The sequence below is a fragment of the Bombina bombina genome, chromosome 1, assembly GCF_027579735.1.
Source record: "Bombina bombina isolate aBomBom1 chromosome 1, aBomBom1.pri, whole genome shotgun sequence".
In the NCBI taxonomy this organism is placed as follows: domain Eukaryota; kingdom Metazoa; phylum Chordata; class Amphibia; order Anura; family Bombinatoridae; genus Bombina; species Bombina bombina.
The window spans coordinates 1065793878-1065807888 of NC_069499.1; the positions used below are offsets into that span (position 1 = coordinate 1065793878).

The 14011-nt window shown below is 36.5% G+C and overlaps 1 protein-coding gene across 4 annotated transcripts in view; it reads right to left on the reverse strand.

Moving 5' to 3' along the window:
- EYA2 (EYA transcriptional coactivator and phosphatase 2) overlaps nt 1-14011 on the reverse strand; it is a 245391-nt gene that overhangs the window by 76171 nt on the left and 155209 nt on the right. For all 4 annotated transcript variants that reach the window (XM_053691592.1, XM_053691435.1, XM_053691514.1 and 1 more), the window contains 3 exons: nt 11837-12014; nt 11606-11748; nt 5336-5419 (listed from right to left, as the gene is read on the reverse strand). In XM_053691592.1, the coding sequence (XP_053547567.1) occupies nt 5336-5419; nt 11606-11748; nt 11837-12014 (405 nt within the window). The remainder of the gene's footprint in view (nt 1-5335; nt 5420-11605; nt 11749-11836; nt 12015-14011) is intronic.

The following is a 14011-nucleotide window of genomic DNA, read 5'->3' on the forward strand; positions in this document are numbered from 1 at the left end:
GAAGTAAAAAATAAACTTTAATGATACAGATAGAGCATAACATTTAAACAACATTCCAGTTGACTTCTATTATCTAATTTGCTTCATTCTCTTGGTATACTTTGTTGAAAAATATACATTGGTAGGTTCAGGAGCAGTAATGCACTACTGGTAGCTAGCTGCTTACTGGTAACTGCAGATATAGCCTCTTGTCATTGGCTCACCTGATATGTTCCGCTAGCTCCCAGTACTGCATTGCTGTTCTTTTAACAATGGACACCAAGAAAATTTAGCAAATTTAATAATAGAAGTAAATGGAAAAGTTATTTAAATGGTATGTTCTGTCAGAATCATGAAATAAAATGAATTGTGCTTCTAATATGATATAAATGTAAAATTTGCTTTACTAACCATCCGTCCACTACTAGATTTTTTGGACGATAATAAGTTAAATGATTGAATAGGGAATAAATGTTCAATAATGATTTATTACAATAATCAATGTGTTGTCTGCTATAAGTTCAACTCTGCTTTAAATAAACCTCTAATGAAAATGTGAGGTTTGGTTACACAGGGCTGGTAAAATTATCAGCATCATTACAACCAGCAAACAGTTCCCTCTCTCTGTGCAACATAATGAACAATAAATCTGTTTTACTAATTATGCATGCAGCTTGTTAAAACAATTGTAAAAAATATGAACAGCTGGAAATGTCATATAATGATGCAAATTCTTATTTAAAAAGTGTGTGTATTTTCCAGTGTTAGATGTAGTTGAAGATATGATGTGGTGTAACTCTTCCGCTGGGACACAGAGACTTCAAATAACCATTAGTTACTTTTACTTCAAAAGTTCTGCTTTTGGTCTGTTCCCTGCAAATCGGTCTCAGCTCTGATGGAGTAGAGTTTAGCTCTTTATTACAGAATATCAATACACTAGTCTGAATAGTTATAAGAGCATAGGCTGATGCTGCCTCTGTAATGCCCACAGTAAACTATAGGTATATACTTGACAGAAAATATAGGTATATACTTGACTGGCAAGATTATCCTCAACATTTTGTAAAATTACAGTAAGTTCTACACAAAAATATATCAAAGAAGAAACATTTAAAGTTAAATTTGCTTTATCAGATTCTATATGTAAATGCAGTAAAGGGCTTCAGCCAATTGTTGCGTGCCCCATGAGCCAGACTCCAAAGGGGGCATGCAATGATTGGCTGAAGCTGGATTCGTTATCAGACAAAAATCGAGTATTAGATGGGGGCGGAGGAACGGCGTGATGTTTACCATCACCAAAATGGTAATTATTTTAAGAATGAAGCATCTTTAATTAAAATTATGAATGAAAGTATCCCTCTTTTTATGAATAATTATAGAGAGTGTGGATTTAATAGCCAAAGTTTACAATCACTTTAATATAGTTCAAGTCTAATACATTTCAAAATGTATGATGTAGTTTGCATATTCAGGCTTTTTAATTCTTGTTTATCAATAAATTAGAATGAAAATGGCTTCTAATATTACTAATCAATAAAAAGGTAAACGTATAAAGGGACAGTTCAGTATTTATTTTAGTTTTTCATGGAATTTCAAATGTATTTAAGTTGTTCTGTGTTATGAAAATTGCACGTTCCAATAGATTTTTATGAGCTAAGCTTGCTGTCTTATTTCAAGCCATTGTGGCAATTACATGTTCCCTGGAGAATTTAACCAAAACCTTGGGTGGATTTTAGGTTTACATTCACCCCTGGCACCTTTTAATGTACACGCACTTTTTAATGATCTGCTAGTACATTGTGACTCATTTTCAGTCTATAAATAGATATGTGTAAGGTTTAGTGTTATGAGCAGTGAAATTGCTACATTAGTGTTTTAATTAATTACTTATGATGATAAGAGCAGACATATATTCCTCTTTTAAAAGCTGTTAAGCAGGATTAATTGGAAGCTGTAAAAATAGGAAACAAGTCATCAGAATTTATGTATTTGACTTAAACACAACTGGCACAAAGTGAGCAGAGACGATAAAAAATGCAATGCACTCAACGTGGCAAAATTAAATGAATATAACTTGTAAATGTTAGAAAAATATTTGTATGACACATAACTATTTAAAATGGGTGCAATAAAATGTAATTTAGATTTTAGTGTTATGAATGCCAGAAAAACCTGTTACCAGTTGTGAACCTGTGATGTACAGAAAGACCACCATAATGGCTGCTGACTTGTTAAACCGTCTAATTTATTCAGTTTACATGCTAAAATTCTTACCTCTTTTTTTATATATTGCAGTCTGGGCTAGCGGAATCGTCAAGGTACCACAGACATGTGGGGAGGAAGATTTTGTTTTGCAGTTGTTCAGGGCAATGGATTGCTATGACATATTGGAGCTCATATATGAGCCTGCAAACCCCAATTTAAGTAACCTCTACGCTGCCTGTGCTCTTGCACGACTGGTTGAGAGTAAGCAGGGGCAAAGATTGTACAAGGGAGAAATTGTTCAGTCTTTAAAAGGGACAGTTTATCTAAAAATTGTCTCCCCTTTAAATTGTTCCCAATAATCCATTTTACCTGCTGGAGTGTATTAAATTGTTTACAAGTAGCTCGTTTATCCTTATTTCAGCATTTGAAATAGCAGATTTAGCCTGTGGTATCTCCACCTATACTGAAAGTTTCTGGACTTAAGTCCAGGCGATTGACAGGCTATGTAAACACAGACAGCAGAATAAATTACACTTCCAGTGGGGTGTAGAAAAGATAACTGATACAATTATAATTTTCCATTGTTCTCTCTATGGGGTCAATTTATTAGCGTATCATGTTCGCTGCACATCTTTAGACCACTGCTTCATAACTTCTGTTTCCTGGCGAGCCTTCACGGGGCATCAAGCTCTGTACGGAGCTTGATAAATTGACCCCCATGTATTGGGCTTTGGTTTACAGACAAATATAAGATAAGGAAGCAAGTGTATGAGTACACAATGTGATAACATAATGAGATCTAATTTTACCTGCAAGCTAAACCCATTTAAATAGGAGGTGGTTTCAAAGCACAAAAACAGTTATTTAATGAACACAAATAAACCGAAAGATGCAATTTCTCATACATTGTATACTCTGCAGCTGGTATCACAACAGTTTACAGTATACTGTCTGTTTAATATTGCTAGCTGATGCCGATGGCTGGCAGCAATCTTATGGGAAGGCAGGTCTTAAACAAGTCTTGTAGCAAAGCTGGCAGTGCCTAAAACCATATACAGGTAGCCCTCAGTTTACGTCGGGGTTAAGTTCCAGAAGGAATGGTAAATCGAAACCGTTGTAAATTGAAACCCAGTTTATAATATAAGTCAATGGGAAGTGAGGGAGTTAGGTTCCAGGCCCCTCTCAAAATTGTCATAAGTAACATCTAATACATTATTTTTAAAGCTTTGAAATGAAGACTAAATGCTAAACAGCATTATAAACCTAATAAAATATTCACACAACGCAGAATATATAATTAAGCTAAGTTAAAGGGACACTGTACCCAAATTTTTTCTTTTGTAATTCAGAAAGAGCATGCAATTTTAAGCAACTTTCTAATTTACACCTATTATCAATTTGTATTCGTTTTCTTGCTATCATTATTTGAAAAAGAAGGCATCTAAGCTTTTTTTTGGTTTCAGTACTCTGGACAGCACATTTTTATTGGTGGATGAACTTATCCACCAATCAGCAAGGACAACCCAGGTTGTTCACCAAAAATGGGCCGGCATCTAAACTTACATTCTTGCATTTCAAATAAAGATACCAAGAGAATGAAGAAAATTTGATAATAGGAGTAAATTAGAAAGTTGCTTAAAATTTCATGCTCAATCTGAATCACGCAAGAAAATTTTTGGGTACAGTGTCCCTTTAAATGAACAAAAACATTTGCTAAACAGCATTATAAACCTAATAAAATAATCACACAACACAGACTTTACTTGCATTTTTCTGCAAACTTCTTTATATGCATTCCTTACTGGACTGATTTATAGACAGGAAGATCTTGTTCCTTTGAAATCTGCTTGATAGCTCAGGTCTAGTTAAACTGATTAATTTCAGCTTGCTTGACTTGCATATCTTTGCTGCAACACAAGCGCACAGTTCCACCTACTGGGTATTTTAATCAATGCACTGCTCAATGCTTTTCAATAGCAGTCACATGACTGAAAAAAAGGTTGTTATTCTGAAACGGCGCAAATTGAACTGTTGTAAACCGAGGGCCACCTTCAATATAAAAACGATCAGAAATTTTCTTTAAAAAATATTGTGCCCCTTTTCCCAACACCTAAAAATGAAGGTGGCTTTCTTATTTTGGAGTTTACATAATTCAAATAGGATATATCCCAACAATGAACAACAATGTAACTGCTAATTAACACATAAAAGTAGATCAAAGCAATGTATAGAATAATTACGACAATACAATATATATCATCCTTATGATAGGCTATTTTTGTATTTTTTAAAGGCATGCAATAGACACAACTATAAAGAAGAATATGCACAAAACTTACTTAGAAGCTCTGAGTTTAGCACTGTTGATGAGGTTAGGGTGGTACACCCAATGAAAGGGGCTGAGAAAGCAGAAAGAGCAGACACTTACCTCCCTCCCCCTTCCCTGCATATGAAAAGACAGATTACAAAAACAATAGCAGCAAGAATCTGTAGACCTGGGTCTACATCTGATACATTGCGCTTGATTTATCTAGCCATTCACCCCCTACTACTGCAGGTTCTCACCACAAGCGAACTGGGACAGATAAGGGCCAATATGTACGTCCCTGTCTGAACTAGCTTTATAAATCAAGCCCTTTGGGGCTTGGTTAGAAAATCAGCACAATGTTATTAAAAAATAAGCCAACCCCTACATTGTTATATTAACACTCCCAGGTGGGCTATATAAATGGATCATATATAAAATATTTAGGCAAAGACAAATCTAGTGTACAATGTCCCTTTAAGCAATTCATTAGTAAACATAAATGCATCCCACAATCTGCTTAAGCTATTTATCCCTCTCTGTTTGTTCTATTTTATAGAACATTATAGAGAAAACCAAGAAAATGGAGTTCAGTTTTACGAATAAAAAGAATACATAAAAATTCCACTTTAAAAAAAAAAAAAAAAAAACTACTGCAAATTGAGATATTTTGGTAACTCCAACTTTGACAAACTTTGATAAATAGATGCTCATTTTCTTAAAAAGCAGAGCAAACTCAGCGGTTGTACGTCTGAGTAGAAGTGTTATTGATTACCTAACAATTCCCACTGCTACTTAGTTGAATAAACAGTTGTTTAAAAAAAGAAGAAGATTAATTTAATGTACCTTCCCATATCTGGTCGCAAAGGTTCCCGTGAGTAAGGAGTGAAAAATAATGATTGTCTCGTCCAAATCCCAAACGAACACACGCTGTGATGGAAAAGGCAAATATTTCAGTATCAGGAGAATATAAGGGATATAACATTCAAGTTAAAGCACAAATAACCAACATGGGGGGTAGTTAGCGAATGAAAAAATAATTTAGACATAACCTTAATTTGACATCAGGAAGCTGAGAGTGGGAATATTTGTGAAAAAATATACATTTTTTTAGGTAACACTGTATATTTTTTCTTCTTTTTTATTATTTAAGTTAAAAAATAAGAACACCATCCTAAGCAAACACAAAACTGTACATTTTACAGAATATGTAGAAAAAAATCTCTGCTCCACACCCCAGATCTCAATCTCCTTTCTCCCTATATATAATGAAGACAATCTTTGCTGACACTCCTTTCTTATTTTGTGCCCAGATATTTCAAATCTTATGAAATCTCCAATATTCCTCAGTAATCACTAAAATTATACATTTGTCTTGACATGATTGCAGGAATCGCAGCAGCACCTCTCCTCTTTGATGGGTGTGAAACCCCAGAGCTACAGGCCACTTTCCCCTAGCTGCCACATCTTCAAGCAGCAGCCAGACTCAGAGCCCTCTTTTTCTTTCAGCTGCATTTGTTTTATTGACAATAATCGGTTAAACCAGTTTCGTGTTTCTGGCATCCAAGGGTTTGCTCTTTTGTTTTTATTGTGGGCAACCAAGGGTTATATCACTATTGTGTGTTGCTGGTGACCATTTACTTACAATAAATCACTGAGGGTGTAAATAAAAAATAAAAAACACCTCAGAAAATATCTTCCAACAGAGATTGGTTTGTGCTCAAATCATGCACAGACACACAAAAAAAACATTTTGATTTCTCACTTCGCTTCCTACATTCTCTATTTTTTTAAAGCTATACATCTCAAATATAGAAAAGTGTCCAGATTTACTATACATTTCACATTGTCACAATGCCAAAATGACAACAGCAAAATGATGTACTTTGAAGCTTCTGGCCAATAATTCACAAAACGTTTTTGCTGTAGCATTGAAAAACATCCTCATATAGCTAGCTGTATTAAAAAGTCTAATTTTACAAATCTAAATATCTCAAAAACTTATTGAGCCATTCAAAGGTTTTAACTTTTTATCTTTACCTGTATACAACAGTATATAGAAGCACAAAAATAAACACAGGACGGTTAAGCAGAATGATTGGAGGGCATATAAATAAAAATTACACTGGAGTTGCAAGTGCATAGCATTGCTGCGGCTGAGGATATGTACATATGCTTTTCCAAATAGGATGCCAACAGAACAAAGTACATTTGATAATAGAAGCCAACTGAAACGTCTCTACAACTGCATGCTCTGGGGCATATGTATCAAGCTCTGAATGGAGCTTGATGCCCCGTGTTTCTGGCGAGCCTGCAGGCTTGCCAGAAACAGCAGTTATGAAGCAGCGGTCACAAAGACCGCTGCTCCATAACCTGTCCGCCTGCTCTGAGCAGGCGGACACACATCGCCACAATACAACCCGATCGAGTTCGATCAGGTTGATTGACACCCCCCCTGCTGGTGGCCCATTGGCCGCGAGTCTGCAGGGGGCGGCGTTGCACTAGCAGCTCTTGTGAGCTGCTGGTGCAATGCTGAATACGGCGAGCGTATTGCTCGCTGTATTCTGCGAGGTGTGGCGGACCTGATCCGCACTGTCGGATCAGGTCTGCCAGACCTTGATAAATATGCTCCTCTTTAACCTTGAAAGTTAAATTTTCACTTTAAAGTTCCTTTAAATGATATCAACAATGAACAGCAACATTATTAACTAATGGATACCAATGTAGACCAGATATATTAATACACAGTAGCTTGTGTACTGGACTTTTCACATTGTGACACTGCACAATCCAATGCCAAAACATTCCATACCAAAGCCAGTAAATCACTACCCATTAATTCTTTTGTGCGTTTTAAAAATTGCAACATATTCTTGTAATCCACAACATCTGGGTTGCTTTGGCATCTCTGACCATTACTAGTATATGATTGTTTAAACTGGCACTGATGCCCTCTAGAGAAAATTTTCCAACTGTTCCTTTGCAGAGGAACGGTTCCAAATAGATCAATGTGACTAACAGTCTCACCACACATACAGGAAAGTGTTTGTGGATCAGTTGGTTATTTCAATTGTTTATTTTTGTCTTTAAATAATTTACTTGGAGCAGACGATACATATTGTCAGTGAGAAAAAGAAATGTTCAACAATTGTGGCCAAAAAAGCAATACATAAAAGAACCCCATGGCCTCTATTTATCAAGCCGTCAACTTTCTTGCATTCGACGGCACCAATACGCTCGCCTAACATCGCTGCCGCGGACCTGAATACTTTCTTCAAAATTATAAAAAAAGCTGTCAAAAAGCTGCGCACCAAGTACGGTGCGATGAGCAGCGGACTGTTGTTAACTAACAGTCATCGATCTCGCTGCTCTTCAGCTTATTCACAGCTTTCTTGCTATACTGTCACTAATCACCCACACTATACTAAACTGTTTTACCCCCTATACCGCCGCTCCTGGAGCCCCCCGCAACTAAATAAAGTTATTAACCCCTAAACCGTCGCCTCCGGACCCCGCCACAACTCTAATAAATCTATTAACCCCTAAACCGTAACTCACTGACCCCGCCGCAACTAAATAAAGTGTTTAACCCCTAAACTGCTGCTCCCGGACACCACCGCCACCTACATTATACCTATTAACCCCTAATCTGCCGCCCCCTATACCGCCGCCACCTACATAAAGTTATTAACCCCTATCCTGCCGATCCCAGAACCCGCTGCAACTAAATAAATTGTTTAACCCCTAAACTGCCGCTTCCGGAGCCCACCGCCACCTACATTATATTTATTAACCCCTAATCTACCCCCCCTACACCACCGCCACTATAATAAAGTTATTAACCCCTAAATCTAAGTCTAACTCTAACCCTAACACCCCCTAACTTAAATATAATTTAAATAACTCTAAATAAATATTCCTATAATTAACTAAATAATTCCTATTTAAAACTAAATACTTACCTATAAAATAAACCCTAAGATAGCTACAATATAACTAATAGTTACATTGTAGCTAGCTTAGGATTTATTTTAATTTTACAGGCCAACTTTGTATTTATTTTAACTAGGTACAATAGTTATTAAATAGTTTTTAACTATTTAATAGCTACCTAGCTAAAATAAAGACAAATTTACCTGTAAAATAAAACCTAACCTAAGTTACAATTACACCTAACACTACACTATAATAAAATAAATTCCCTAAATTAAATACAATTAAATACAATTAAATAAAATTAACTAAAATTAACTAAAGTACAAAAAACAAACACTAAATTACAGAAAATAAAAAAATAATTACAAGAATTTTAAACTAATTATACCTACTCTAATCCCCCTAATAAAATAAAACAGCCCCCAAAAATTAAAAAAATTCCCTACCCTATACTAAATTACAAATAGCCCTTAAAAGGGCTTTTTGCGGGGCATTGCCCCACAGTAATCAGCTCTTTTACCTGTAAAAAAAATTACAATACCCCCCAACATTACAACCCACCACCCACACACACAACAGTACTCTAAAACCCACCCAACCCCCCTTAAAAAAAACCCTAACACTAACCCCTTGAAGATCACCCTACCTTGAGACGTCTTCACCCAACCGGGCCTAAGTCCTCAACGAAGCTGGGCGAAGTCTTCATCCGACCGGGCAGAAGAGGTCCTCCAGATGGGCAGAAGTCTTCATCCAGGTGGCATCTTCTATCTTCATCCATCCAATGAGGAGCTGTGCTTCTCCATCTTGAAGACATCCGACGTGAAGCATCCATCCAGACCGACGACTACCCGACGAATGACGGTTCCTTTAAATGACGTCATCCAAGATGGCGTCCCTTGAATTCCGATTGGCTGATAGGATTCTATCAGCCAATCGGACTTAAGGTAGGACAAATCCTATTGGCTGATGCAATCAGCCAATAGGATTGAGCTCGCATTCTATTGGCTGATTGGAACAGCCAATAGAACTTTAATCCTATTGGCTGATTGCATCAGCCAATAGGATTTTTCCTACCTTAATTCCGATTGGCTACCCGATCGGAATTCAAAGGACGCCATCTTGGATGACATCATTTAAAGGAATATTCATTCGTCGGGTAGTCGTCGGTCTGGATGGATGCTCCGCATCGGATGTCTTCAAGATGGAGCCGCTCCTCGTTGGATGGATGAAGATAGAAGATGCCGCCTGGATGAAGACTTCTGCCCATCTGGAGGACCTCTTCTGCCCGGTTGGATGAAGACTTCACCTGGCTTCGTTGAGGACTTAGGCCCGGTTGGTTGAAGACGTCTCAAGGTAGGGTGATCTTCAGGGGGTTAGTGTTAGTTTTTTTTAAGGGGGGTTTGGGTGGGTTTTAGAGTAGGGTTGGGTGTGTGGGTGGTGGGTTTTAATGTTGGGGGGGTATTGTAATTTTTTTTACAGGTAAAAGAGCTGATTACTATGGGGCAATGCCCCGCAAAAGGCCCTTTTAAGGGCTATTTGTAATTTAGTATAGGGTAGGGCTGTTTTTTATTTTGGGGGGATTTTTTATTTTATTACGGGGATTAGATTAGGTGTAATTAGTTTAAAATTCTTGTAATTATTTTGTTATTTTCTGTAATTTAGTGTTTTTATTTTTGTACTTTAGTTAATTTTATTTAATTATATTTAATTTTATTTAATTGTAGTTAATTTATTTAATTATTTTAATTATAGTGTAGTGTTAGGTGTAATTGTAACTTAGGTTAGGTTTTACTTTACAGGTACTTTTGCATTTATTTTAGCTAGGTAGTTATTAAATAGTTAATAACTATTTAATAACTATTGTACCTAATTAAAATAAATACAAAGTTGCCTGTAAAATAAAAATAAACCCTAAGATAGCTACAATGTAACTATTAGTTATATTGTAGCTATCTTAGGGTTTATTTTATAGGTAAGTATTTAGTTTTAAATAGGAATAAGTTAGTTAATTATAGTAATATTTATTTAGAGTTATTTATACTATATTTAAGTTAGTGTGTGTTAGGTTTAGGGTTAGACTTAGAATTAGGGGTTAATAACTTTATTATAGTGGTGGCGGTGTGGGGGGGCAGATTAGGGGTTAATAAATATAATGTAGGTGGCGGTGGGCTCCGGGAGCTGCAGTTTAGGGGTTAAACAATTTATTTAGTTGTGGCGGGGTCCGGGATCGGCAGGATAGGGGTTAATAACTTTATGTAGGTGGCGGCGGTATAGGGGACGGCAGATTAGGGGTTAATAGGTATAATGTAGGTGGCGGCGGGGTCCGTGAGCGGCGGTTTAGGGGTTAATACATTTATTAGAGTTGCGGGGGGGGTCTGGGAGCGGCGGTTTAGGGATTAATAAGTATAATGTAGGTATTGGCGGTGTAGGGGGGGCAGATTAGAGGTTTAGACACGGGGAACATGTTAGGGTGTTAGGTGTAGACGTTCCCAGAGGAATCAATGGGATATCGGGCAGCAGTGAACATAAGCTTTCGCTGCATAAGCATCCGCCGCCTCCGGGGCGGCGGATTGAAAACCAAGTGCGCTGGGCCGGAAAAGTGCCAAGCGTACCGGGTAGTTCTTTGATAACTTCCAAAAGTAGTCAGATAGTGACAAAATTGCGTTCGGAACATCTGTAGTGACGTAACCATCGATCTGTGTCGGACTGAATCTGGCGGATCGTATGTTACGTAACTATATTCTACTTTTGCCGGTCTGTAGGGTTTGATAACTACGGCGACTCAGGCTCGCACACAAATACGCTGCAGAATTCCAGCGTATTTGCGGTTGACAGCTTGATAGAGGCCCATGACTACATTTTAACCACAACTATAAGTGGTGCACTTAGACACTATTTGTTCATCAAATAGTAAATAAGAGGAACAAATGTGGAATGTTCAGATGTAGTTGACAATATTTAGAGACCTCTGTAATCTTTCTAGGAAAAAGGTTTTGCAATCAGATGCATTTTCATAAGCTACAATTCACATAAAAAGTATTAATTCAGAGAAATTAAAATTTTCATAAAACATCAGCCACGTTCTTCTTTACAAGAAACAAGTGGTAGCAGAATCTTTTGACAGAGGAAGCAGTGCCGACCAATACATGGCCATATTTTAAGAACATTTTTTTAACATACCTCAATCTCATTATCCACAGAAGGGGAGGGGTCGTTGTTTCGCTTAGATCTTCCTCGTAATTTTCCATCAGATCCTCTGTGTTGCCGATCGTTTTCAGAATCTTTAATTGGTGTGGTAGGACCATTATGAGCATTGTAATCTCCTGTTGGAAAATAAAATGGTGCTTGTCTATACATCTAATGTTACAGTGTGTCTAAGAGCTACAGTAAAGAGGATTTTGCTTTACTGACCTGACAGTGATTCTGTGCTCTGGTTGGAAAGATGGTGAGAAGACTCCTGGAGAGAGTATGTGGATGAGGAAATGGCTGTTGGACTGATGCTGTTTGTAGGAACGTAAGGAGAGTTGTATGATGAGCTGTAGTATTGTGGGTATTGACCTTGACTAAATCCAGGATATGATGAATATTCCTTAAGTAAAAATAGAGAGTTGTTTCACATATTTCTGAGCTAATCTGTTTAAAATCATTTACGTGTATAACTGATACCCATGTATCAATTTCTCACTTGCTATATAGTAAACCCTCAAAGAACTATTGGTGGAAAAGGACAACTCTCTGCGTTTCCAATGATTTGTTATACCAGCAGCCGAGTATAAAAGGCATGAGAAATTGTTTCCTTTGGTTTATTTTTGTATATGAAATAGCATTTTTTATTCTTTGAAACCATAACCTATTAAACTGGGTTGAGTTTGCAGGAAAATCAGATCTTATTACTTTCTGTACACACACATGCTTTGTTATATTGTTTCCAACTGTATGCCAAGCCCAATACTTTTTATTACTTATCTATCCTACCCCCCCCCCTACTGAGAGTGTAATTTCTTTTGCTGGCTATGTTTACACAGCTTCTCTATAGACAATACCTAAGTATAGACATTTTCAGTATAGGTAGGGATATCACCGGCAACATCAGCTATTTCAAATGCCGATATAAAGGTAGATTTGCTATTTGTAAACTATTTAATACCCTCCAGCATGTAAAATGGATGATTGGGAACACATTAAAGGAGATAAACATTTTGGGTATACTGTCCCTTTAAATAATAAAATGGAAAAGTAAAATAGAAAAATAAATTATAGGCACAACCAGGTTTCCCCTATTTCTACAGTGCATGTATGGTGATAGTAAATCCTGGTCACCTGATACATTTGCTATTTAATTTCTACTTTAATATGATTAAAGGGATATGAAACCCCCATTTTTTCTTTCATAGTTCAGATAGAGCATATGGTTTTAAACAACTTTATAATTTACTTCCATTATCAATTTTCTTGTGGCATTTTTTGTTGAAGAGCAGGGATGTAAGCTTAGGAGACGGATCATTTCTGGATCACTATATGGCAGCAGTTTTGCAAGACTGTTATTCATTTGCAAGAGCACTAGAGGGCAGCACTATTTCCTGTCATGTAGTGCTCCAGATGCCTACCTAGGTATCGCTTCAACACAGAATATCATGGAAACAAATCAAACTTGATGATAGAAGTAATTTGGAAACCTTTTTAAAATTGTATGCTCTGTGTGACTCACAATTTTTTTGGGGGGTTTCATATCCCTTTAAGTAACAATAACTTTTCTTCTTGTATCTTATTAGGCTGCCTAACAGTTACTCTGTCTATTTTACAGCACGTAGTGGAAAACTGGGCAGAAGAATGTCTTTGCAATATTAAGGATACCCCTCTTAGAACTCTTATCTGCTTAGTACTATAAATCCATTTTTACTTTATTAATGTTTAATGTATCTCAAAGAGAAGTATTGTGTTGGCTCAGTTCAGCTGAAATTAATCTTCCAAAATATCTTAGTGGAAAGATATTTTTTTACTACTATTAAGTCTGGAATTCTTCAGGAAAATTGTTGCACCAGATATTTTTTTCTTTAGTGCAACTGTATAAAAGTTGCTTTGAAAATACTTCAGCATTTCCATACATATAGGAAAAAAACACATTTTCATTATTGGAAAGCCATGAGCTATCAAATGTGCTCATGTTGTGAAAGTAAACCATTCACCACAACATTTTTGCTCGCTTTTTATTTTATTTTTTTTATAGTTAAAACTGCATGTCCATTTATCTAAATCACACTGTCGTTATATTTTATCTATTAATTCATCACTCTTAGAAAGTCACTAAAATCAACATTAAACTCATGATTCAGATAGAGCATCCATTTTTTTTAATCCAATTTATTTTCATTATCAAGTTGTGCAGTCTTTTTATATGCACACTTTCTGGGACACCAGCTCCTACTGAGCATGTGGAAGAGGTCACAGCATATGAATATAAGAGTCTGTAATTCGCTGGTGGCTGTCGCATAATACAAGGTGCAGGGGAATGGAAAGATTTTGATTTTTTTTTCAGAAAAATAACTTCTATAACTATATAACACACACAAGGAAAATCTTGCTCAG